The following is a 27,751-nucleotide window of genomic DNA, read 5'->3' as shown; positions in this document are numbered from 1 at the left end:
TTCTCTTTCATTTTCAGAAAGATGAAATATCTTTATCTTAGATACATTTACTGTATACTCATTCTTTGTCTACAACACATTGTAAACTATATCGATCCTTTTTTACTAAATGGGGAGAATGAATAACTTTATAATGTGTCTAGAAAAAAATCCCACATTATCACTAGAAGAGAATGAACATTCACAACTTTATTTATACATCTAAAATAATCACAGTAATACCAAGTATTACAAATTTATTGACCACATAGATGATTTTTAAATTTAAATGTACATTATTATAATACGGATATTGCAATATTAGAAGAAATAATATAATGTCTTTTAAATATTCCAATAGTTTAATTTTAAAAAACCCTGCAATTAATCATAGCATGTTGTTTCTAGAAAAGATAGAGCTTTTCCAGAAAGTAATGCAGGCAAATGAATACAAGTTTTAGTTGGTTTTTACAAACCTACTGTTAGAAGAAACTCTTTGTCAGCATTGATGTATTCTATACTGATAGTCTAGAACAATACAATTGTTCCGGAGCATCAGTCTCTGCAGAGTGTTGCTGACTTTGAACGTGATGCAGAGTAGCAATTGGAGTTGAGTTTCTTATTGCATCAGAACTGAGTTTGAGAACAGAACTCAAGAGCCAGCTTGATTATCACATTTTAAGTGTGGCAAAGTATGATGGAAATAATAGTAAAGAAGAGAAGCAGTGTACTCAGCTGGGAGCAACACAAAAATCCTAAACAATTTGTGACTTTCACAGCTCATGTTCACAGCTCAGTCCTTCAAATCTGTCGGTAATTGTACTCAGAGGAGCATCTGTAGACAGCTTTTAAACATCAGCCATTGTATGTAGTTCCTGTATCTTAAGGATTTTTGCAGAATGGTTTTTGAGCTGTTGGCTTCTCTTCCTGAAAGTTGCATGTGCAAGCCTTGTGAGCCTTTGGGTTTGTCAAGGTCAGGCTAATAAACATGTCTAATTCTGAAAGTGCTAATTATTTTCATTTTGCTATTATATGAAGTGACTAGGCAGGTCTTTTACCTTATCGCAAAGTCCTGTATTTGTCTTATTTTCCAGTTTGGGTGCTTGAGTGGCAGGTAGTCTCCCAACATTCTGTGATTCTCCGAGCATTGTTAGGCAGAGCTGGTTTCCTAACATAGCACTCTAGTCTAGAAATGGTGTGTCAAATGTTAAAGCAAGCTGGTAAGAAATTTATTTGGGCTGAAATACCAGTTCTTAGTAATAATTTCCAGTAAAGTAAATTATTAGTATCTATGATTATTAGGGAGTCCAGGTAGCCACCTTTTGTAGATATTTGCCCACAGTATAACACCGAAGTAGATTTTCAGCACCACGTGTGGCCTGTTTTAGCTGCATACCCTTTTAATTTTTAAAGGCATTTCTATCTAGATACAGAAAAAATGTCATAGAATATCCAGAGTTGGAAGGGACCTATGAGGATCATCGAGTCCAACTCCTATAGGATAAACGCAAACCTCTCTCTTAGGATACAAAAGCAGTATCTAATAAAATGGAGGTTAATTCTGCAGTCCCTTACTTTACAATTAGAATGGTTAGAGTTGTGGTTTTTGCTTTGTGCTGTATCTTGAAAGCAGGTGTTGCAGTTGGTGAGAAGTTCCTTGAAGAAGGGTGGGTGAATGGGATAGAAGACTATAAAGAGCCAAGAAATTTAGACAGCTGTTAAAAATCGTCACTTATTCTACAGTGGGTTTTCTGCTTTCTCAGGTTGCCTGTTAACTTCAAAGTGACTGATTGTCACGGGTCTCCCATAGTTTTTTATACCATTAAGGGAGCAAGATAACTTTATCCAGACAGAAAATGTTAGGTTGCCTCTTTTCTATTGTCTTATTGCATACACTGTCTGCTACAGCTGAACCCTGCTGACATGTAGCTGTGATGCTGTCAGGATTCTGACAATCCAATATTCTGTGCTGTACAGCAGATGAAGAGGGCAATATAATATATATAAAATTATATGTTTTATACATATGTATATAGATGGAGCCCATCCAAATAATAATTGAGGGCCTCTGCCCACAAGAGTGAGCTTTGTGATGTCCTTCAACCCTTACTTTTAAATTATAGCATATATTTATAGAAAACACCAATACAGATCTCCTTGGAGATCTTCCCTGTTTCAAGTCCATGCTTTCAGCATGGTGACTCGACATAGTCATTTTCCAGGCCACGGCGAAACCGAGCCGTCAGGGTACGGCTAATGACAATGACCCGTGGTGCCATGCAGTCCTCACGCCTATGAAGGATGTTCCATATGAGGATGGCAGCTGCCAGTGTGGCCAAAAGACAGGCTCCGATGTTCAGGTAACAAGACCACGAGAGGTTGGTGTACGGTCCGATGCGGTAGAAAGTCACCAATCCAATAACCAGAACAAAACCTGCAAAAAGTGTGAGAATTTTTTTAACGGGTTACTCTTGAATTCCTGTAGTGGCAAAGCAACACAACCCCAATGTTCATGAATCTGTAAAGCCTTTCCCTTCTTATTACAATGTGCTGTATGTGTTCTTCAACACATGTAAACATGATGGTATATGCGAAGACTGGATACCTAAAAAGCAGTCTTAATGATTAGTTTACACCTGTTGACTCTGGTTTAAATTTCTTACTCCCACCTTATTCCTGCTTTGCTGGAGTTCAAGTTACATCCCCTCCCCCCCCCCGCCCAGTTCTCTTGTCCTACACAAATATCCTCTTTCTTATTCCTGTCGCCTTCACAGAAAACAGGTATACTAATGATAATGATTTTTTTGTTTGTTTAGAATATAGTGCATTTATTCTCAAATTTTGGAATGTTTATTTAAGGCAATCCAATACAGTCAAATACAAAAATGAATAGCTGAATGTGTGTTCACAGAATGAAGGGGAGGAAAGAAGGTGAAATAAATGGGACCTAACGGTCCTAATTTCTCTATGCTGGAGAAGTGTTATGAGGGGATAAACCAGGCTTTCAAGTTCTTTAGAAAAAGACTAATAATACAGCGAAGATGAAAGATGCAAGTTGGAAGTGAAATACATATAGGAGGAAAAAAAAATCAGTCATCACTCAGATAGGCATGACACTTACTATTCTGAGTGTCATTGTGAAATCTGAATATCTGTTATAAATGGATATAACATGAGTATTAATTTGGGAAACGGCTGGCATTGTTGGTGTTCTCATGTCTACCTAGATGGTAGTTTCTACCTCAGTTGCTTGCTACACCTTCTCCTAAAGTCGTGTGGTCCCACAGATGGCATATACCAGAGATGACTCGAAGTAAGGCATTTCTCCTGAAGGATATATGAGAAAATAGATTCTTACATTAGGAACAGGTCTTTACTGCTATTTTTCCAATCTATAATAGCATTTCGTGTGAAGGAAGACTAACTATGGATGAGTTTTAAGTTGTTAAGTTAGTTTTAAGGACAGCAATTGAGATAATTCCTTGATTTTTTTTATTTTTTTTTTCAGTAAGGTTCTCTGAGGCATCATGAATTCTAGCAGTTATTTAATTGTTCATTTTTAACTAAACTGAACAAGTTTCATATGGGACAATTGTAGCTACATGGAACACAGTTACAGAAATCACTGAGTTGTCCAATAATTGTTAGCTCTCCAAGGAGAGTCTGTGGGCTTTTTGGATTCCCTGTGAAAATGTATGAGAACTGGAAAAGAGAAGGCCATTTTAACTTTAGCTGTGTTGGAGATGGGGGCTTAATTAATAATTAATACATGGGTCCTCTAGTATTTGTAAGTATACAAGTTGGAAAGTTGCTTCTTGGTTCCTTTTTGATAAAATACTGAGTTATGGTTGGGGTAGAAAAAATTGTGAAGTGCTTGACAAGCTTAATTTTTTTTTTTTTTCCAGAAGTAACTGCTGGACAGCATGCTGTGTATCAGATTATGCATGCTTGCTTGTTTTTTTTTTTTTAAATCTCGGTTTCTTGAAGCCAGACATGTTACCGACATCCTTGGACTGTAGAAGGTATATCATCTGTCTTTGAAGGTGTCAGTTTTTCTGAATATTCATGGGCTTTGTCATCTCATTATGTGAAAGTGGAAGCGTTCTTTCCTTCATGCAGTGAAAATCCTCACTGAAGCTTATATGTTAGGGCATTCACAGAATGCTACTTTTGTATCCGAAGCTACAGTTAGTTGTGCTCTTCCTTCTCTGTGAAGTTTCCTTGAACTGCTTTTGAATTACTAATGACTTTGCTGTTTGGTGTTATCTGGGTCTTGTACGACTTTTCCTTTATTGTTAACAGTCATGGCGTATAAGAAGGTAGTGACAGCTGCGAAACAAAACTGTTGTGACTTGTGTCCAGTGCAGTCCACTCAACACTGCGTTCTTCCTCTTGAGTTCAATTTCTCCTTAGGCACATAGTTGAGGGGACAGGTGAAGATCAGATTCTGTATTTGTGGAACACCAACACCAGTTGCTCTTCTACAGGTTGTAATCCACTTTTCAAAGGATGATATATACCATTTGTCTCATACAGACAGGAAGCTGAGAGAAAGGGAGGTTGGTTGTACTTCCTATGGCCAAGTTGTAGACCTGTTTCTTTTCCTGCTGGTTTAAAATCCTTAGAGGAAGGAGGGTATTGAGGTACAAAACAAAAGACTCCTCTTACTGAAGAATCTGCCTGGCGCATGGCAGATGTTTGCCATCAGTTTTCCTCTTGAGTTTTCATTTCAGTTCACCTTTCACAGGGGATTCCCCCAAAAGTTAAGTATTTAAAAACAAAACAAGGTAATGCAAATCACATGGCCTGTCAGATGCACTGGCTAGACTTGAAATAGCTTAATTCACATTCATTTTTAAAGATAGAGTTCAATTTAATACTACTACTTAAGGAGGAAGGAGCTTTGAAGCCATGCTGTGTGCATCAGTGGCCACTTACAAATACCTCTAAGGACCGTTATACCTGTTAATAACAGTCCATTGTATGCTATCATGCAGTATTTGTTGCATGCTTTCTTGGCAGCAGGAGCTAGGTTCGAGATCACCAGTTACAGAGTAACCCTGATACGCAGTGCCTTTCAGCTTAATGCCCAGTTATTGATTTGCAGCTGCTGCCTTCCCCACTTCAGGTTTACAGGTATTTACTGGTACATCTAAATTAAGGAAATCATGGATGATCAGCACTTCCAGTTTACTTACTGGGAGTCACATCTTCTTGTGCAAGCCTGCTGGGAAAAAATGTTAGGGTTCCTGGTGTGTGTGAGCTGTACTCCCTTGGGCACGAGTTTTCCCCATTCTTTGCTCACTTAGTTGAGGCAAGCAGCAGTCTATGCACACTCCTTTATGGCACTACAGAGGTAGATAAATGCTACAGGCATCCTTTCAAGATCTGAACTTTTTTTTCCCCAAACACCTTTTTATTTCTTACTTATGTATCACGTACAGCAATTGCTGTCCTAAATGACAGCACATCTCTGTGCTAGATGGGCCAACCTCATGAACATCCTTCCATCTGATGGAGAAATTACCCACTAGAAAAAAGGACTAAGGTTTACTTACAGGCCCCTCAAAAAAACTATTTATGCTAGCAAGACTATTTCCCTTCACAGGCCTTTTTCCTCAACCCTAGATCAGATGGTCAGCCAATGGTGCAACAGGCTTCCTCTTCTCTTGCAGTTTTGTGCCAGTGCCTGAGCAGGAGGGAATTGGGAGATAATCAGTTTCAGAGCTCCCTGACTTGGCAGATATCAGGAGTGAGTCAGTCACTGGGGCTCTTGAGTGAAAAACATAGAGTCTGTATTCTAACTTTGCCACAGGCTAGACAGGAACTGACATTTAAGAGAGAGAAAGCATGACTGAGGTGGGAGAGTTGGAAGCACATTACTCCAGAGTGTTTCCACAATTAATCAGGGAAAGTACATTTTTATTTTGTTGGGTCTCTTATATAGCTGTATCCAAGAAGTGCTCTGTTTTGCCAGATTGCTGGCTAAAACCTTACAAATAATTACGTGAATACCATGTGATCACAAATCCTAGGGCATTGAAGCAACAGTAACCAGTTTCTGTATTGAAAGAGAATGAAACTGAAGTTTGACTAACATTTTATTTTTACTAACGCAACCATAACAAAGTGTTTTCATGGGGTTGTTATCTTCTGCTTTGTGTACTGCCTTCACTGCGCTAGTTATTAGCGTAGCTTTGACAACATTTTAATTTGTTGCCTTGAATATTTCTGAATGTTCACTCAGTGTATCACTTGTGAAAATTTGGTGTAGGTAAAATGGTGCTGGAATTCAGCTCCTACTGGTGGTTGTGTGATATGGGTATAACACAGTTGTTAATGTAAATATGCCAATGCAGAATTTGGCACTGTATTGAGAAAGGCTTATTTTTATTGGCAGGCTTTTAACCATGCACTAAGAATAGCTTCTCTGTCTCCCTGATTGCAGTGACTAAAGTGATTGCACTGATTTTCACTTCAGATAAATATTTGTAATATTGAACACAGTGTCTGAATTAAATTTCAACGTTCCAATAAAATACCTGGAGGAAAACAGTTATTGCCTTCCCAGACTATTTCCCATAGGTAACTTCTACTAAAAATAACCAGAAAATTGCTCTACTCGCCATAAATCTTTTTTCTCTTAATTCATGATATACTTTTATTCCCCTCTACAATTGCAGCATCTACTGTGTGATATGATTAAAGACACTTTTTAATCCGTTATAATCTTTTGTTCTATGAAGTATCTCAGTATTGAAAAAGGGAGGGGAGGAAAAAGTGAGTCATGGATTGCAAAGGACTTTTCCTATTGGAAAGCAGTTAAAATACCTGTTGGAACAGTGTCACTTCTTGGTATTTATTTTAAGAGTTGTAGATAGGAAACATTTCTTTAATACTCAGTTCAGTTATGAGAATATTAATTTTCTTCTAGGTCAATTTCATTTCTGTTGGGTAGCCGTGACAGGACTTCTAGATGCATGCATGGCTGAATTTCCCTGTATTAATTTAATTGGAAAGAAACGTATGTCAATCAGTTTCAGGTCACTTACTGTGTATTGTCTAAAGTCTGCACAGAGGCCAGATCTCTATGAAAAATCCTGATGAGATTACTTAAAGTACTTTATTTTCCCACAGAGCTGCTGTTTATCTCTGGTTGTTTCCCATCGGTAGCAAAACAAGCCTGAAAGGGGGGGCTTTTCCGCTGGGGAAGGAAACAGATAACAAATTCACTAGGAAGACTTTTGGTTGGGACAGTATTTGACTGTGTTGGAGGGGGTGGGTTTAGGAGAATGTTGCTTTTTGAACTTACATTTTAGGTCTGTGTACTGAATTTCCTGTTCGACTGTAGCTGGCTGTAAGCCAACTACAGGTTTTTAATATTTTACAAGAACTTTCTTAGTCACTTTCTACTTGTGATATTTTTTTCCAAACACACCTTGATTTGCATAGATCTTATTATGACACTGATACTGCAGTCTTAGAAATCTCCGTTGGTTTTGGGGGGGATTGGTAGAAAGTCTGTATCAGGAACAGTGTTAATTTGCCTCAGGAAGTACAATCTTATCCCCTAGCTCCCTGCTATTGCCAGAGAGCACACAGCAGGCTAATTTACCTGGATGAAAAAGCCAGCTTAGTAGGTCAGTGCAAGAAGGGTTTATAATCCTTTTCTTTACAGCTTGTCCCATAGGATGACTTTCTCTGCCAGAAGGAGGGAGAAGGAAAGTAGAGCAGCCAGTCTGTTGTTCACATTTTACAAACGACCCTTGTGCTGTAAAAACAGTGAACAGGGAGGGGAATGCTTAACTCCCTTCTCTACATACCCGTAACTTTTACAGGGAATGGTTTAGCTGCTGGGAATTGCAAGCTTAGATAAGCTGCTTGCAGAAGTTCAGTTTTATTTATCAAAGTGAGGTAGATTCCCAAAGTTCAGTTGCTGTAGGAATCAATGTAAATAATTAATCGGTTAATACCTTTTCCTGAATCAGCTTGGTACAAAAGAGTTGTTAGAGTGTGAGGCAGCTGCAGTGCTTCTGTGATGCTTCTGTGCTCTTCATAGTACCAGCCTGAAAGCTGTAGACGTATGCTCGTTTTGGTTTACAATGTCCCAAGGACTTGAGTAGACTTTGAATTTTTATTTGGATATTGTTGAGTACAATAAAAGCTCCCAAGGATTTTGGTTAAATGTAACATCTCTTAGAATTAAACAAGTTATGAGTAACAAAGCTTCTCAGGGGCAATTATGGTGTTCTTTTGAATTTGTCAGTTCGTCTTTGTAACCTCGTAAGGTTGAGAGACTTGTAAGAGAAAGATTTCCACTAACAAAGTAGAAATCATCTAAAGGAGGTGCAGACCACTGTTTAACAAGTGTAGGTCTACTGACAGTGAACTTTCTTTTCTTAGTTACATTTTGGAGATTTACATAAAAATAATGCCAGTCCTTGAACTGAACGTTGAAAAGCATTCCCTATGAAGTAGACATAATTTCTGTTGGCCATCTGCTTAAATAAGGATAAATGTGCAGGCTTGCAGACCAAAAGTTAGCTGCAAAGACTGTTTGGCACCTGTGAAGCACTGGCAGTTTGAGTCAATGGAAGTTCTGCTTTTGGTCTAAGTAGATCGTGTATCAGACACAGGCAAGAGCTCTTGTCAGCTGGAGAAAAAAATGGAGAAAAGAAAACTGCAGAGAGAAGCAGTCATTGACAAGTGATCCTCCTAGAAATGTTAGTGATGGTAATTTGTCATTAAGGATGAGCTGTTTTCGTGCATTTTTCAAGAGCTCTGTCCTCTCCATCTTCTGAGGCATCAAAGGATAAACAGGAGTTTAACTTCGGCTCTAGCTAAATGACTCAAGTTGAAACTTCTTAGTAGACATCTTCATAAACAGTAAAATAAATACTTGAGTTGAACTTACTTCATACGCTTTTTTTCTGCATTACTGCATTATTTCTAACAGTCATGAAATGCATTCCTTATACTTGCATATTTATCGGTAATATATTATTACCATATTTCGAGTTAGAATGCACCCTTGATGTTGAGATGTCGCAACAGATTGTCTGCTACTCAAATCTGTATTTAGACCTGAAGAATACAGGCGGGCCATTTTCCTGCTGCAGTTGAAGAGTTCAACACAATTCTTGTGAGGTACTGCCCTTCCTAGTTTGCTGGTTCAGCTGTTCATGTGAACCATCAGTCAAAGTAAGCAGGATAGTCTTCCATATTTAAAGATCTTTCATTTTGCAGATGTATGAAAGCAAGATCACTTTGAGGTTTGCAGTCCACATAAAGAACATGCAAGTTTGGTGCTGAGGTAAAATAAGTGAGAAATAACAAAAGCATTTACCACAAATCAAACAGTCAAGTTCTTTCTTTTTGTTATGATTTTTAGGTTTAATATCATTTATTTGCTTCCTTTTCAGGAAGTGTTAGGCTGGAGCTCCATAGATCTCCTCATAAAACAGATCTGGCTTGAGGGTATTGTGAAGGAAAAAGGTGGAAGGAAGTAATACAGAAATCAGGATCACGTTGTTATCACAATTACAGTCAGCTATATTCTCCAATGGCTGCTTTGCTCTTCTGTTCTGCACTAAGATTTTCTGGACATCAACAGAGCTAAAGTTATAATACCCAGGAGGAAAGGAGAAAGTAAATAAGGTAAATGGTTTAAAGGGTTGTTGGTTTTAAGGCTTAATAGCACAGACATAAGAGTGTGTATGAACTCAGGTTTCCTGTGATCTGTTAGGGGTCTGGAGTGAAATACACCGTCAGATGGAAAGCACAGTAGGAGAAGTTGCAGTGCAAGGCTTGAAATTCAAAAGAGGTAAAATTGTAATTTATTTGGCTGTAAATGGCAAGCTCAGTAGGAACACAAAATGTTGTAATCTTCAGGATATTAGGTATAAAAGTAATTTAATGCTGAAAAGTAATTTGAAGGAATATTAACTATTATTATTCATCTTGGACTTCTAGAAACTAGGATGAGATCTAATGTATCCCAGACCTCCCCACCTGTTTCTAACATTTCCCTCTGAAGTCTAATATTCGCCGTTGTGCAAGATAGGAGACTTGGCTAGAATACATTAGGTCTGATCTAGTCTGGCAGGTTACTGCTTGCAGTAATTTAATGTTGTCTGAAGTGCTCTTTATTCCCTGTCCTGTTGGTATGGGTTTCCCTTTACAACTACTCATCAGCTCATCATCTTATATTCAGCACATTGAGTTTTTAACTGTTCCTTGGAGAAAAAAAAACAGAAAATCGAAAAACCTCTAGAGAGAAATTTCTGAGCATTGACACAAAATTCCACATACAGCACTGGTTCCATTTTCACCACGTTGCTTTTCCAAAGCAAACAGTTTGCTTTCCTGTTAACTGGGAGGTGTGAGGTTGTGGAGCTTTGGAGCTGTGCGAATCCCATTGCTCTCCCAGGAGCAACACTGTTTGCTCTCTTCTTTCCTTCCTCTTTGCTTCCTGGGGCTTTTATCTTCTGTCAGAGGTCTGTCGTTTTTGAATGACTGTCAAACATTTGTGCACGTTGTAGAAGTGAAAAAGCAGGGGAGCCTGGAGTAATCACAAGCTCTTGTGGGATCAAACATGGTTGATTAGAACTTGTGATAGAGTTTGGAAGATGATACTTAGTACGCTTAGTTTTCTAAAACAGAAAGGACTTTTGTTCAGACTACAGGAAACTGTAATGAAACCCACGCATTTGGAAAAGAAAAAAACAGGAGCTGGATGCCTGTTTTAAGTATGTGGCAGGATGACATCTGAAAGTGTAATAAATAGGAATCGCCCAGACAATACTCAAATATTTAGTAAGATCCAAGTATGTACGTTCTATGATCTTGAAGGTCTTTAAAAACCTAGATTATTCTGTGATTCTATAATATTGTTCTTCTCACATAAATGATCTGTCTGCACTAAAATATAACCTCACGTACACTATGGCTTTATCCTTTAAAATACCATCCCTTCTCCGTTTTACTCAATGTGTAGGGAAAGCAGGCTTTTTAACAAGACCAAAATTCATTGAATTAAAGTTTGGTGAAAGCAGAGGGTCTTTCACAGAAACTTAAACTGTAGCTGCTTTACTGTTAAATGAGAGGTAGCTTGTTTAAGGAGAGTCAAATCAGCTCTTTGAACCAAGTGGCCTGAATGCTGAATGTGATCAGCCAGAATGCAGATTCCTGAGAAGTGGTGACAGAAGACTGCACTGTAATATAAATGAAGTAGGGTGGAGCTTCACAGTGATTTAATTTGAGCTGTTTCATGAACAAAGTGCTTTTAAATAATCCGTTGTTCTCTTCTGATGCTTTACTGTACTTTGAAAATGGATGGGAGATTACCATCTTGGAATGGAGGCTCAAAAGTGAAGTGTTACCTGTGGCTTACAGGGTAAGAGGCAGTCAACTTTCTTCCACTTCATTAAAAAAAAAAATCATGGCGTCCTAGATGTAGCAGCAGTTATTCATCAGAGATACAGAAATGTTGGACTTGCTCACAATTTTCATTTTGTCTGGTATCAGACAAATAACATATTAATCATTATGTACAAAATGCTGTTGTGTGGGGTAAATCTGAGGGATTTGTTTGATGCGGCTGATTTTTTGGCCAATTTGAGTGGCCTGACATTCCAAAGCACATCTTTCTTTCTGAAAGAGGAAAAAGCCTCTTCTGTCAGTGCAAGCTGTACTCTGAACCCTCTGTCCTGTGAGGACAGACCCTTACTTACTGAGGGCAGTCACAGTTCACACACCACTGTCCTGGCAAATTAGAGAGGTTTCAAAGAAGTCAACTTTATACTGGGATAAGGGCAGATATTGTGACTACCTTTTTTTTTTCTTTTTTCAAAATACCTATCCCTAGAGCTGGTAGTTCTGGATGTCTGTAAGGAGTTTGTTTTAACATAAAATTCTCATAAAGCTAATGAGATGTAAAATTGATGCTGTGTTACTGACTGCAGGGCAGAAAACCATCTGGTGACAGCAAAGGAGAGCATGCCATAACTGTAAAGTATGGGGGAGAGCTAACCACCAAAGTCATTGCATCATTTCTGCAGATGGGAGAGCTTTGATTCGTGCGGCATGACATCTTTCTTTGTAGCTGTCATGAGCTGCCAGATCCATCTCCTCACACCTTTTGAACACAGGCAAGCAGATGAACTTCTTGATTCAACAGCTTCTTCAGCCATTCTCATTAGTGTTTTGCTAATCATTCTGACTCTGGCTTTCTTCCCTTCTCCCCTCCCAGCACTGGGGATTTCAAGGTTCAGCTTGCATAACAGGTAATAGCAGGCATTTCCTTCTCCTGTGTCGGGATATCCTGGCGCCCTTCAGTCTCTCTCTGACTGTGTTTAAAACAGACTTCAGCACAGGAAAAAAAAAAGTCTAAAATTAGCAGCCTTGATAGAATAAAGGCACAGGGCTGTCCACTGTGCTGTTTGTCAATGAAACAACAAATCTAAACAGGGCCAGAATGCATTTCCTCTGTGAAAAACAGACATGTTGAGTCTGGGGGAGGATGGGAGGGAGGGAAGAGTAAAGCCAGCATTGCACCTGAAGATCAAGGAGAGCTGTGCAAAAGGTATCCAGAATTGTAAAAGTCCATAGTATACATGAGACTGTAGGGAGGCTTTATTATGGTGAGGCTACGTATCTGGCTTTTGGTTTTACTGAACTGATGCCTGGGGGTCTTGCTGCACCTGGAATCTGGATCGGATGCTTTGAGAGTTACAGAACCTGTGTTACACCAGTCTTCTCTTATTTGAAGTTCAGGTTCATCCTTAACGGGTAGTTATTGCTGTGGGAACCATATTTAAATAACCTGGACTAGCTTCTGGTCTTGCAGCAGGGTAAACTGGGGATCTCAGATTTATATCATTGTAAATATTCAATGGTTTTAAAATTCAATTTTGACTTTTAAAAAGTGTTACTTAATTATAACCTGTTAGTTACATTGATAACAATGTGTGTTTTAAATATGATCTTGTAAAAGAGTCTGAGTGTTACACTCCATTAATGACAGTTTCATACGTGGATAGTTTATAGGATTGGACTTGGTATAATAAATACTGAGTGACTTTATGTAATAAAGATTCTTGCCACTGCTCTCAATAGGATATTGTGATAAAACCATTTCCTCCTTTCCTCACTCATTTCTGTATAGTCCTCGTCTACGAGAATTACTGTGGGGAGTTTTATTTATGACTGTCACTGTTGCAAGTTGACTCCAACTTTCTTTGCTAGATTGTAAGAGGTATCTCTATCAAAATCCAGCTGATCATGACTGAGTAGAATTCAGTTACCTGAAAGCAAATAATAGTGTTTCAGGAAAACTCCTGAAATTTGTTCTGCCATTCTGCTACGTTTTCAAACAGCTGCTTGTTCTGCTAACCTAGGGGATTACGCTGCATTGATTTCATTTCTTTTAGGCTTGTGTTCCTGGTTTCAGAGGAAATAATAATGGCTTGTTTTTCTAGGCTGGCAGAAGACTCATTCTGATATTTCCAACATAAAAGCTTCTATTCATGTATTGCAGAATCACATGGGGAGAGCTTTTAAGAGACAATAAGCTTACTTTTAGATTTAGGCCTTTTTGCTATGCTTTATCACTTGAAAGATTTTTGAAGTAAGAAACTCATTTCTTCCTGGATTTAATAGGGATGAAGTGTTTTTTCCATCAGAAGAAAAAAGTGTACTTACTGGCAAGCTGGAACACAGCAGCTATGGCCTCCTCCCACCACTGGGTATCCTGTGATATGATGGGTACCTCCACTAGACCCAGGACGAAGATGAGCTGGCCAGCAGTCAGAGCAACAGTAGCAATGAGGTTACAGGCACGCATCATGTCAAACTGCACTAGGGAAACATAAGAAGGAAGTCTACAGTTAAAATTATTAAAAAAAAAAAAAAAAAAAAAAGGGGGGGCAGGGAGGCGGTGTTTAAAATCCTGGCTAAGCAGGTATGTAAAATGTATTCCACAGAAAATGTTTCTCAAATAGTATTCCCACTCCTGGCAATCCCTTACTCTTAACTGCATTTCCTGTGGTCTGATTAGGAACAGATTTTCTTTAGGATGTGCTGAATCTTTTCTTTAGTTAAACGGTACCCTATAACTGTTGCTTCAGAGGAGAACAATCTCATATGAAGCAGGTAACTAATTTTGAAGAACAGCCTCCCGAAAGCATTTGGTTTCTGCCCTGTGAAGATTCTACATGTAATTAGTAGCCAGAATTGTTTAGGGCAGGAACTGTCCTTTTGTTCTGCATTTGTATGGCACTGATTGAAATGGAACCTTTGTTCACGGTTTGGGTTTTCAAGGCTCTAAGAGAATCATACCCCAGAAAAAACAAATCTGTAACACTTGAAATTTTTCACCTAGTCCAACTGGATTGTCCTTAAACATTTTGTGGACTACCGCAAACTTATTGCTGGTTTAAGAGATGCTGATAATAGAACTTCATATAGAGAATTGTTAACTTTTCCTTCTTTTAACACTTACAAATCTTTTGGACACACTGCAAAGACCCTTGTATGTTACACCCCCTGTGTAGCAAAGGAGAGATTTACAGTGAAAGATGTCAATGCTTGACAGTTCCAAATGAGGTGTTCTTGTGCCATTTACATGTAAAAGAAGTTACATGACTTCATATATTTATACATATTAAATATAAAGAACAAATGCAGAAATAGTTATAGACATAAATACCTCGAGTCTTGGATAGAAACCTGATTCAGCTGGGTGCTGAATCGAATATATTCATTGCAAAGTTTGGTACTTTTAGTCAGGCTTTTTTTCCTACTCTTCCTGTTAACCTGGTGGATGTCCTGTTTTCATCCTTTTCCTTCCTCTCTAGCAAAAGGTAGGTTTTGTAAATATCATTGTGCCAGTTCAACATCTCTTGCTAATATGTTGTTGCTATTCTGAAACAGAAGCAGCTCGATGTGTAAGTCGTGTTAGAAAAGGAAAGGCTCAAGACATGAATTTTCATGTGATTTTTCAAAAGCAACTTAACTGTTTACGATTGAATTTAGGTGCGCTAACCACCAGAATTTTATTTTCTGGAGAATTGTAAACAAAAATTACTTGTCAGTTAGATAGCTTTGCCTAGGGAGTTTTTTATTTTGGCAGCAGGATTTGTGGATTTCAGTGTCCCCAAACCTCACAATGCATTTTTTCTTTTTACAGAATGTCTTGGTGATGTCTTTGTTCCTATTGCCCATTGCTGTGCAGTAAGGCTTTGTAAAATTTGTTGCACTAGCTTGTTCGTGGTAAGGTAGGCATATTCCACCTTACGTTTATTGGAACAGTCCATGACTGAGGAGCTGATACCTAAGAAAGCAGGCAGCAGTGGAGAAGGAGAGGAGGGTCTGGAGTCAAAGTTTAAATTTTGATCTCTTCTGTCGTTTCATTAAGACTTAATTCATGTTTGCCAAGTGCTTGGATATTTTCCCTCTTTGCCACCCTATTTCTTTAGCTAAGAACTGAAGTAAATTCCTGATCCTCTAAGGAGACTGCCAAGCAGTGTAAAAAACAAAACTTGATATCAACAAGAGTAAATTTCATATTGGTAATCATTCAGTCCAGTCTTACTGTTGTGAACCATAAGAATTAGTTTAATCTTTTTCTCTTCATAGTTCATTTTTAGCTCCTAGTGTTGTAAGAAACAACTCATGATTTAATTAAGATACGTAGTCCATTAAACATTTTCATATTGAATAAAGTCTTAAGATGACAAAGGTGTTTTGTTTTTTTTCCTAGTGAGTTCATTTCTGACCAGAGAAGAGAATTATTTCACTCAAAATTAATTTGCTCAAAGTATCTTAACTTCCAAAGTTGCCCTTTGTAGCCGTGTTCAACATTTATAGCTCATGGTGGTTGACTGTGAAATCATGTTTGGAAGCCCACTGAGCTTTGTAAATATCAGCAAAATCTTGAGCATTAGGAGTATTCTTCTGCATTTCCACTTAAACGGATTTCTGTAATACTTCAAGGAGTGGTACTTTCTGAAGAGAAAATTGGTTACTTTTAAATGAGAAATATACTAGAAATAGCAGGCTTACAGCCATTATTATAAAAGTACTTGCATTTATTGACAGAGCTATCTATGGTGTCAGATACAAAAAATACTTGGTTCACAGCCATAGTGAATTCTGTTGCCTTTCTGCATGGTGTATGCATGCATTAGAAAACAAAGCAAACAAACAAATGGGGGGTTCTAAAGCTTATCCCAGAAATACATACTACTCATTGTCATAGAAACAGATTTCTGTCTTTACTGTTATCCAGTCTTCTTTTCAATGTAACGAGTATAAATTCTCTTGCCCTTGCCATAGATATTTTTAGCATGCTAAAAATAGCAAGTTTTGACTAACTCAACTGCCTTCAACAGAATTTGTTGTAATTTAGTCTTTAAATAATAGTTGGGTGATCACTGTCCTATTGCTGTTGGAGTGCATTGGATGTGTAACATCTTTTTTTTTTTTGCATGAACTGCAGATTTAGGGATGCTTTTTCAACTAACATCCACTGCTGTTTGGAGATGCAGAAATACAACTAATATTTTAGATAGCTGTTGCTTTTAACCAAAATGGTCATACGTGGTCAAACATGGGAGGGAGGGTGAAAGAGGGGGGAGGGCTAGTGACAAAATTAAGTGTGTAACTCTTAAAAGCTCCATTATTTTCTCAGTGGAACTTGCTGACTTGACTGAGTCTGGAACCGCCCCTCTAGTTTACTGTGCTTAATCATTGTAGCTTCGCATGTTGTCATCTCAGCACGTGATAATTCTGTTCTGTGCATGTGCAACCCTGAGCTGAGCTGCAAAATGAAACCCAGCTACCCACCCAGCCACTGCGCCATCCAAAAAGGTGGTAGTTGTGGAAAGCACCTATGACTGCGTTTTATTGAGGACAACCAAAAAAAGTGGACGATGCTGGTCAAGGAAGGGAATTAAGCATGCATATGAGAAGCATTTCTTCAGAGCCTGCACCCAAAGACTTGATTGAAAGATGTCAAACATGCTGAGGAAGGCAAGGCCACAAGGCTGTTTTCGCACTTGAGTGACTGGTCAATTCAGGAATAGATAGCTCTTATCTTTGAAAAAATTTGCTTTTATTGCATTTTTTTTGTAAGAGCTGTGAAATTTGGTGTTTTTCTGTGTGCCTTTAGTCTGCCTGTTGATATTTTAATTTTTATGTAAAGCAAAAATTCCTCAGTAGCCAACTGCAGCCCGTTCCAATGGGTTTTCTATAATTAGTATGAATGTAGAGTAGTCCGTTTGACCGTGTCAAACATTCTGCTTCATTTACAGTAATTGTGATCCCACTACAGCCTCCCATGTCCATTACAAACTTTAGTTCTGCAGAATGATTTGTATTAGCCACCATATGTGAGAACGAGAAGTTCATAATGGTTGTGTGCACAATTACGGGTGGTATTTGTATTAACAATTAGCTTCCAGAATCTATCGTTTAAGACTGTCATGATGACATGGGTACTTTGGACGTACCACTTTTTTGTTTTGAACTTGTTGTTAATGTCACTTGTCTCCTGCAGTTGAACCATCGAAAGCATTTCCTATAGCTAGAAGTGGATGCTTCCAGTAGAACAGAACCGGACACCACAGAGGGTATTTTTCCCTGCCTTCCTTCACCTCCCTTAAATGTGATTTAGCTGTTGAGAAATGGAAGGGGATAGACACAGAATGGCTTCAACGCTCTCTGCAGCTGTTGTTAAGCATTACAAAGTGCTACTCTCTGACCTCTTCCTTTTGGAAGCCCACCTGGATCCCAGTATGCTTTGAGAAGTAATTAATTCATGGACAGGGATTCTAGCAGTGTTTCTTGTACAGCTGGGTAGTTAGGGGCACTGACTAATGAATTCTGCTTTGCTTAATACTGTTACCAATCAAGGGTCAAAACCCAAACTCTAAGGATGAGACCAATTCCAATTCCCCATTGCCTTGCTCATTTCCTTGACCAGAATTATCCATCTGGATTAAGAATGCTGATTTGACTTTATTTGCGAGCAGCAGTTTTGTTTTATGTTACATAGCACCAGGGTTATTTGTGCTTTGCAGAAGTAGGTTAGTCATATTGAAGAGTAATTTGCAGTGTTTTAGAATAATAAGAAGAATGATCTCATTGAAAAATCATGTTATGCTAATTGCTGAAAGCATGAGGTTTTCTTCCCCTCTTCTGTCTGTGGGAATTCAAGCTTTTGACTGATTAAAGCACAACATATGAATGAAGGAAAATAAGCAGCCCAAGATAACTTAGTAGTTGTCTAAAACTTCCCCTGTGAAATAGCACTTTCAAAAATTTTAGTGCAAACCTCGTACATCTTCTGTAACTTCCTAAGTTACCGGCCATGGAAAGAGACGGTGACCACAGTTTCACTCACTATGTGGGGAACAGTATTATATCTGAAGTTATTACCACAACTGCACAATTCGCTGCAGATGACGACTCTGAGTGTGCTATTATCCTAGTCCTGTTTTCCGTGATTTTAAATCTAAAAATCTGTTTAAACTTTAGCTATTAGAAGTTCATTATGCATAGCTGAAGTATAGTGCCACCTTAGGCTGCTGCCGTCAGTGTATCCGTGTTTTAGGATATTCTTTTCTTGAGGAAATTTCCTTCTTATATCTAGTGATTTTATTTTTTTATATATATATACACACATATATATCATAGTGTTAAAATGGTTACTTTAGTTGCATTTAACTTCAGTTTTATTTTAATCTCAAAAATCACACTTTTTAGTATATCACTAAAAGTATCACTTTAGTATAGAAAGGCAAACTTTATAGGATTTCTACTGGTGATCTCTTTTTTTATGGTTCTATGGTTTATTGATTATTCAGTGAGTCATTGACTATACATACTAAGATGTATCTGTCTTCATAAATCTTCAGTGTTTATGCATGTCTATTCTGGAAAGGAGGATAAAGTCTGCCTTGCTCTTCTAAAAAGGATAAAGTCTGCCTTGCTCTTCTAAAATAGTTCTAGTCTTCTAATTAGGGATAGAACTATCAATGCTTCCTGTCCCTAAGCTGCTTCACTTATTTTTGTAAGAGCCTGTTTTCAGTTGCTTGTAACTTTGCTAGCCTTCATCTTCTTGGGCTGGGTGTCTGCAGGCTGAGATCATATGCTGCTTCTGGTACAGTTTAATCTAAGTAGGCTAAGTAATTAGATTTTCTCAAATATAATCAAGACATTCTGAGTACATGGTTTTCATCTGGAACTTGACGTTTTGTTAACGTGTTAGCCTGAGAAGGGATGCATCTCTTGCTGTTCCTAAAAAATTCACTCCAGTAGGTAGTCTTAGAAGTTTTAGTACACGTTTGCTTAACAGAACTGTAGCTGACAAATCCTCTGAAAGCTCAAGAGTGCTAGGCATATTCATCACATCATACCTCTGGTGAGCTCATAGCTGTCACAGAGCAGGGGATATGCCATAAAAAAATTGACTACAATCTTCTCATGTGTTCAGCCAAGCTTCTAGGAATCCACTATGTTACCAGGCACTGGAGCTGAGGGCAAAGAGTTAGTTCTTTTCAAGCTCTGAGTCCTCGCTGTGTGGGTCTGTTGAATTCCATTTCTTACTCCTGCACTAGGTAAGCCATTTAAAAAGTAGCAGTCTGTTATGTCTAGGCTTTATATAAAGGTTTGAAGTCTGCGTATGATTCAAGTTAGGGTTAGCACTTGCTTCTGTATGGTGGTGGTGTTCTTCAGCCTTTCTGAGTTGATTTAAAAATCCATGTTATACGGACTTCAGAAATGCAAAGCCAAGCATCCAAACATTAGGAAAAGCCAGCAGAGTACATGCTTGCATGAGTGGGATTATACTGTTTTTTCACGGGAGCTTTGATTCATTCAGTGCATGAAAGTGCAGCGCAAAAAAGCTGAAGGGGTGCTATGTAAACAGTCTCTCTCTTTGACTTCTGACTTGCTGCCTGTTATGCATGGTCTTGCAACAAAGCTGAATTCTGTGCTGGAGAACTTAATTCTGTATTTTGTAAGAAATGCTTCTTTATCATTCTAAAAAATCTACCCAAATTTTTGGCAACTAATTTTGTGTTCCTCTTGTTTTGGATGTCAGCATTGTCACCAAAGGTCAGATGTGGATGAAGTCTCCACAGCTCACATGGAAATCAGCTGGAGCTGTGCCTTGAGTTTCAAGAGCACTATGAAAATGCAGAGTATCCTGTTGCTGGATGGATGTCTTGCAAATTAGAAGTCATTTATTTGACTTGGTTTCATCTTCTAGATATTTTTCTGAAGTGTGCAATTTATGATCTTGTGGTAAAAATGAAAAAAAAAATCTGTGGAAAATGGGAAAATGCCTTCTGCCTCATTTCCATCTGTTTTTTTCCCCACTTTCAAAATAATTTAAAAAAGGGGGGGGGGGGGGAGGGGACCAAGTAGTTTGGCACAATTAAATGTTCTGATATTGCAGTTGGACTTGATGACCTTTATAGCTCTCTTCCAACTGAACTCTTCTATGTGACAGTTTAGTGAAATCTTAGGTACATTGGAACTTTAGGATTGAGCTCATCTGAGCTTCAATTTCCTATTTGAATATTTAGTTTAACAGGTGTATAAATCTTTTTTTGGTGGAGAAAGGAAGCATTTCAGTTTTGGAGTGAAGGCATCTGCATCAACTATTTTCAACATAAATTATGTTTAAGTTATGGGGACTTTTCAAACAGAACATTAAGAATGCTTCTATATAATGATCAGTTCTAACAGACAAGGCTCTTACACAATTCGTGTTGAGATATTGGTTGAATACATGTTATGACAGTTTTGCACGGTTATAAACATCAATGGATTGATTATAACCATTTGTGTTGGTGGCTGTAATAAATGTATTTAATGTGAAATGTTTGATAGCTCCTTAGCCACTTTCCCTCCTAAAGCTTTAAATGAATTTGAAGCCTCAATGGTGAGGGTAATGAAATAATGATTTCTCTGATATTTGTGAAACATGTGAAGATAACTGTGTTGAAACATTAATTATCCTAAATTAGCCTGAATCCCAAGAAGTTTGTGAATGAATCAACCAAGAATGTGGCATCTCTGCCCACAGCAGGGAAGACTGGAAGTAGATGATCTTTAAGGTCCCTTCCAACCCAAGCCACTTTTATGATTCTATTAAGTTTCTAAATTTCTAAAAAAAAAAAAAAAAAAAAAAAAGATACAACATAGGAAAATCATGTTAAAATGAAGATTCACTCTAGGGAGAGTAGGCCTCTTAAAATTTACCTCCAGAAAGACTGCATATTGGCCTCCACTGTTACAATTTAGTGATTTCATTTATTTGAATGTTGATCATATTGCAGATGTTAGGAAGGGAAATCACAAGCCTGGAGCTGCCAGCTGTCTGAATGGACTGTATCTCTGTGTAACAGCCTCAGCAGCTTACCGGGCAGCCTTTGGCTATTTTTGTTCTCATGGTAGTTGTGTTCTCCCAGTGCAGTGTGCCTCCTTTCTTCATCTGTATATGTTGAAACATTAATATGCATCTATAACGCACTCAGCTGCTGGACGCAGACTGGTTTCTGTACAGCCAAACTTCGGAGAAATTCCTAGTGGACAGTGGCATTCTCTAAATTGCTGTTGATGTGAACAACTGTCAGCTCATTGTTCCCACACAGAGCAGCATCCTGACTTAGTCACTGCATTTCATAATGCAAGTGTTTGCATAAATCATACATTGAGGCTGGACAGGTGTTTATATTTAGCCCTTACGGGAGTCACGTAGTCACTCATGATACTGTGCCTCTCCCTGTCACTGGTTACTCTGTAAGGACTACAAGTATCTTACTCTTGGCATCTGTCTGTAGATGAAATGAGCATCCCACTGTTGGGATTTTCATTCAGTTCACCTGGAACCTTGAAGAACCAAGCAAGGTTGTAAATCATTTTAAACCCTTCCCTATTTCTGCAGTTCCACGCTGTTTGTAGTGTTCTTCAGACAAAAACGAACAGAATGTGACTGCTAATGAATAAATCAGCTCCATCTGTCCACACAGTCTGTAGCACTGCAGGGCTTAAGGGCATAGCTGTACTGTGCAGCGTGGTTAAAAACATCTAAGCTGATTTCAAGTAATCTGGTGTGTTCACACAGTGCAATGCAGCGTTACCAGTCTGGTGTTGGGCCAGGATGTAGGTAACGGTGGCTGTGCAGGTCTGGTTTGCTCTGACAGCGTGTCACTAGTGCTGTAGCTACACATTCTCAGTACTTGAGTTAGCTTGAGTCTTCTGCAATGCTGCTGCTCTGTAGCGTCTGTGCCTTCTAAGTGGGCACGGAGCTGAGTACTGGATTCCTGAGATATGCTGTCTGACATAAGTTCTTACTGTGTGCATGCTTCTACTACACTTATGAGGGGTTAAGAAATGTAGACAAGAGCCAAACTGCGTAGCCTAATCTTCTGAATATTTGTAATATCTCTAGAACAATCTCTGTAACCTTTGGCAAGTTTCCTTGCCCTCACACAGATGACAGAAGTGTTAGGCTACCTGGCTAAGATTCCTTGGAGTGTTTTGAAGAGGGAACATGCCATCTGAGTTCTCAGTAAAAGCCTTTAGTTTTGCATCATCTAGTGGCTTGTCCATGTTAGAAAAGCTTCGATTGGTATCCTCATTGGTAACCTCAGAGCCCCAGCTGGGCTCTGATTCTCAGCATAAACAACGATTTCAGATCTGACAGATTGGTGCCACTGAAAGGGAGCTCTCACCCATCAGCACACTCGGCTTGTGCCAGGAGCAGTACTTGTTGGACTCGCAATACCACAGCTTAATCCAACAGAAAAATAACCAAGCAAAAAAGCAAACACACTAAAAAATTCCACTCTAAACCTGGATGTTTCCTTGCTGTTAGCCATGTGAATAGCTTCACAGAAGTTTTTTAGTATCACAGATGGTTGAAGGAAGGGTGCAGGAACGTATGGCAAGAAGGGAGGTAAAGGAAGAAGTGGATAAAGGAAGGGGGGAGATCAGACCCTTCTGCCAGGAGCAGTAACGTTTTAGCTTGAATGGAGTTGAAGTACTTCCCCCTGCAATCTAAGTCACCCACATTTCTTTCATGTTGCGCTTTGTTGAAATCATTCACACTGAGATGTTTAATTTCCATCTCATTTTATAGTATCACTGACTACTCTCCCTGGATTTCTTTTTTTCCTGTTTCTAATACAGTGTAGATATAACATAGTACAACATAGCTCTGTCCTCTGAAAAGGGGTTTTGCCAGTGATTTCGGTGGAAGAAAGAGCAGGCCCTTAAGTTGTATTCAGTGAAAAATAGGTTCTAAGAACATGCTTCTCTGCCAGTAATTGAGCCTACTTGCAGTAGCATATTTAGTTGACTGTTATTTATGTAGTACCTGTACAGAAGTCATCAGTATATGGAAAAGCTAATTCTCAAGAATACTAAACCTCAACTCTTTGAGGACGGAATTCAAAAAGTTGTTCATATGTATATGTATTTATATACATGCATGCGTCATTATAACTGACAGATGAGGATTGCTATATATACATTACTTAAATAATACGTGATTTTGTATTAAAGAACTTATTTAAAATGGTGAAACCATGGCTGCAGAATTGGGCCCATACTAAGCGTACTATCCATGGAAACATGTCTTAATGTGTAACTGATTTTGTTTCCTCATTAGATTGTCATGGTACAGCTGTAGAGGTGAGATTTTCTTTTGAATGCTGTAGAGACTGAAAATTTGACTTGTGCTTACTCTTAGCTCTCAAATTAAATAGTGAATGGATGCTTGATGAAAGGAGTCATTGGGTTTCAAAGTCCTTCTTTAACATTTTAAGAGCTTTTCTTAGTGTTAGTGTAATCATGTCCCCGAAAGAATTATCTGTAATTATTACTTTTAAATTTAAAAATTGTCTATCACATTTTGGTTCTATTTGACGTAAGAAATTGCTATATGCAAATTGCAAATAACTTTCTGTATGCAAAATTGCATACAATTTTGCTATGAAACTAGTTTTTCTATGCCTGTCTTTATAGTACCACTCATCTTTTGAACTGTGCATAGCAAGAAATACAAGTTTGCGGATTTAAAGTGCTGCAGGAGCCAAATTCAATATGCAGGAGCTTATTCTAGCTGTTAGATAAAGACCACGTACTTTTAAATGTATGCATGTTTTTCAAGTTAGAACATGGCTTATAAATAATAATTGGGGCAGTGATTAGAGTAATGAAGTTACAGGTAGACGTCAAGGAATTTTTTGAACAGTCTAATCCTATTTGTGATGATTTGACATTACATAAGTTCTTTTAGTTAAGCTGAAAGTCAGGTTTAGGCATTTATAACAGTTTCTAGCATGTGTGAAAAAAGTTACTGCACTTTTTTTTGGAAAACATGATGTGGTGTGGGCCCACAGTAAAGCTTTTTTTTTTTTTTTTTTTGAAAATAAATTCCTCTTGTATTTTTGTTTAGTCTCCAGGGGGATATAAGAGACTTAAAGGAGGAACAGAGCATTTTGTTCTTTCTCTGCTTTTCAAACCATGAAAAAAAAAATCACTTCCTTGAAGGATTCATTTAAAGCGTTGTTTGATTTGCCTGAATGAACAAATCCCAAGGCACTGCTGTGCTCAAAACCCCTGTCTGTTATCAGCTTGTTTAGATGCCTGCATAGAAGCCAGCTGCTGAAAGCACAGGCTTTCAGTAGAGAAAAGTTCTTGGACCAGTTAGCCACAGTTAAACCAAGGTGTCAGAGATGAACACAAGTATTCCATGCATAATTCTGCTCTAGTTTAATGAGAATAGGGTCACACCCTTCACATCATGAATACAAGGGGCACTTTTTTTATTGCTCAACTTTATAACTCTGCAAATTGGCTTACAGATTTGATCTTAACCAATTTTAAACGGCTCAGTTTAAGCTGTATGTATTCTTAAGATCCCACAAGTCTGAATTTGCAAATGAGAAATATGTCATGCCTAATGATTTTCAAATGATTAATCTTAAAAGGTGTTTAGATGTTTAGAATCGGATGGTTAACATTGATTTCAGAGAGCTATGTGGATGTTCTGCTTAGGCTATAAATTCCTCATGACCTAGCACAACGTATCAATGACAATCTAGCAGAAGCAGAGAAGACAAGAAATTGAACTTACGTTTGACAGTGCTACGAGACTCCTGGAACCCAGCTGATTCTGAACCCCAGCCCAGGGCTTCACACTCGCGCTCCTCCCCTTGCCCATGCCTGGTGCTTGCACCTCCTTTGCTCTTTTCTGCCAGCCAGCACATCTTCCAGAGCCCCACGCTGCGCTTACGCCCATCTTCCAGGGTCTGGTACACCCAGTTAGGAGTAAAGGCAGCTGCGTTGTTAAGAATAAGTGAGACCAGGGCTACCAACACAGCTGTGGCTACCAGTTTCTGGACAGTCATATCTGACTGTCAGCTCACTGCCAGTCTCTATTTGCAGAAGACACAAGGTCTCAGTCAGCTCCAGCACATTGAAATTGGACTTGAAATGGAGGCAGCTTCAATATGATGTTATGAATGGCTAGAGGACATCACCGTTCATTCTCAAAGTCAACTCCAGAGGTGTTTCTGATCAAGCAAATGAGAATTATGTGAGGTAGATAGAATTCCATAAAATAAAAGAACACAAAGGAGCTTTTTCTAGGTTTCTCCGTCCTTCCCGGCTTTGGCTTATCCACCTTCTTGCACTTTGATAAGCAATGCCAGTCCTGTGATGAACTGGAAGATAGGGACTTCCATTCCTTGTGAGACAAAATTCCTTGTGAGGCAAATGGAGGAGGACTCCAGTCTTGAAGCAGAAGAGCCTGAACTGCTGCTGGGGTGAGGGAGGGAGGGCTGCTTGCCAGCAGCGTGCCTCGGCCCTCAAGAGCAACTGTGCGGAGTGCGGATTTCTCCGAGTCAAAGAGCTCCAAAAGCCTTTTCCAGATGCAAACTTCAAAATATCCCTCGAACACTGACAAATGTCATTCTCAAATCGCAGCTGAACTCCACATGAATGCTTTCATCCCAAAGAACTGTGAAAGTTTGGTGTATCCTGAGGAATTTGCTCTGCTGTGTCCGTCTCTGAACCTCTGACTGCAAGTGGCAGGGGCCAGAGAACGGGCTGCTGTGAGGAAAAGGTCTGCCGCCTCCCCCCCCCTTCCCCCCAGCTAAGAGGAAATGGCTGTTTTTGTGGCTGTTTTTGGTGAGCCTCAGGGCGTAGTCGGCTGCAACAAACAGAGCCGCTGCCACAGCAGTCAAACATTAACAGGATGTGTTTCCTGAAAGGAAAAGACTATGGAGACTTCTAAAGTTGTCCCTCCTCCCCTCAGAGCGTCCCCCTCCACGCCTCACTCCTCCCCTCAGCCGTCAGGGAGGCACAGCTGCTGTGGGGCGGGCCGTGCAGCGCAGATGCCGAGGAAACCATCGTTACAAAGAAGCAGAAATCCTGAGACTCGACTCGTGAAGCATTAGGACTGCAGAAATAGATTGAGGAGAGCGGTTTTGAAATGCTTTTTACCGAAAGCAAAACAATTTTGGAATTACTGTTGGCTGTCGAACGTCATGACAAAGTGGTGGTGGTGGTGGGTGCGCTTGGGTCCATCGTCCGCCCTGCAACCCTAGAATGGAACTTGGCAGATCAACAGAAAATCTAAAGTTTGGAGATTCTCAAACTGATAAACAATTTGTGGGTGTCTGAAAAAAGTCACAAGTGCCATGATGTGGATGGAGCTGAAAATTGCTGTATTGTGTTGTGACCGCAAGGCTGATGTGCCCCTGAGCACATCCTCGTTTGCTGTAGTCACTCATGGCTCTGCAGTGGCTCTGAGAATGCTGTCTGAGCCCTTTTTCAGTGCGTGGTGGATAGAAGAGCTTCTGTGAGTTGCTTAATACAATGCCTGGGATCACAATCCAGTACAGAATTAACTGCTGTGTAACAAGCCAGGTCCACCAGCACTGGGTCTGTGTAAGTTGGTTTTGAAGTGGCAGCTCACTGTTCAATGTTTGAGTCAGCTCCCAGAGCTGACCTGCTCTGCAGTGAGGAACTGTGTGTGTACCCTGCAGCTGGCCAGGGACAAGGGAACATAGTCTTTAAGCTAAAAAAAAAAAAACAAAAAACCAAAAAACCACCATATAAGGTGTAACATTAAATAGTATATTGTAAAATGGTACGACATTCTTGTCAACATCGTGGAGAAGGAGGAATCCAGGCGAGAAGAGAACCCAATTAACAAGGTGTATCTGCAGTCCACTGACTGCACCTGCCATTTTGACACAAAAGTTCACATTGCTGAAATTAAAATTAGAAGAAAATGAAATTAGAATAAAAACATTTAAATTTAAAGCAGTATTTGTCTTGTCAGCAAAGTTTCTTTACCCTTAGTCAGCAGATCACTTCTGACATGCAGACAAAGTGACTGGAAATTTTTTAGGAAGAAAACAGACTTGTTGCTGAGAGGAGTGGAAAATACTTCAATGAATTTCATACAACCCTACAGTTAGCTTTCAGCTATCAGAATTGAATGTACAAATCTGGCTATAGATTCATCTGTCCTCTGTGTGCTTGGTTCATATTTAATCCTTAAACAGATTAATCTTGAGTTACCTATAGCATCTTCATATTTTCACAGCAGGGCAACATCATTCATTACTGTTTTTCCTGTAAATCATATTGCTATACATGTGTGTTTTTAGAAGTTTGGTAGGCATATTTATTCTTCGAAGAAGTTTCCTAACAACAATGACCATATTTTCATATTTATAACCCA

The 27,751-nt window shown here is 39.0% G+C and overlaps 2 protein-coding genes across 4 annotated transcripts in view; one reads left to right on the top strand and one right to left on the bottom strand.

The window, feature by feature from the left end:
* The window catches only part of IFT140 (intraflagellar transport 140), an 80,255-nt gene that overhangs the window by 35,763 nt on the left and 16,741 nt on the right, over positions 1-27,751 (top strand). The gene's annotated exons all lie outside the window — the stretch shown is intronic.
* TMEM204 (transmembrane protein 204) lies at positions 21-26,360 on the bottom strand. The gene is made up of 3 exons (XM_035548719.2): positions 25,133-26,360; positions 13,681-13,836; positions 21-2,413 (listed from the first exon to the last, which is right to left on the bottom strand). The coding sequence occupies exons 1-3, from the start codon at positions 25,404-25,406 to the stop codon at positions 2,169-2,171; spliced, it is 675 nt and encodes a 224-aa protein (XP_035404612.1). The 5' UTR covers positions 25,407-26,360; the 3' UTR covers positions 21-2,168.

Source organism: Cygnus atratus, chromosome 15, assembly GCF_013377495.2.
Source record: "Cygnus atratus isolate AKBS03 ecotype Queensland, Australia chromosome 15, CAtr_DNAZoo_HiC_assembly, whole genome shotgun sequence".
NCBI classification, from domain to species: Eukaryota; Metazoa; Chordata; class Aves; order Anseriformes; family Anatidae; genus Cygnus; species Cygnus atratus.
This window is presented reverse-complemented; position numbering and strand designations above follow the sequence as displayed.

Excerpts from the sequence above, each read along its gene's own strand:
- TMEM204 (XM_035548719.2), bottom strand. The coding sequence starts at position 25,406 with ATGACTGTCCAGAAACTGGTAGCCACAGCTGTGTTGGTAGCCCTGGTC. Across the intron at positions 13,837-25,132 it reads GTCTCGTAGCACTGTCAAAC|TGCAGTTTGACATGATGCGT; the intron begins GTAAGTTCAATT and ends ATGTTTCCCTAG. Across the intron at positions 2,414-13,680 it reads TGCTGTGTTCCAGCTTGCCA|GTTTTGTTCTGGTTATTGGA; the intron begins GTAAGTACACTT and ends CACTTTTTGCAG.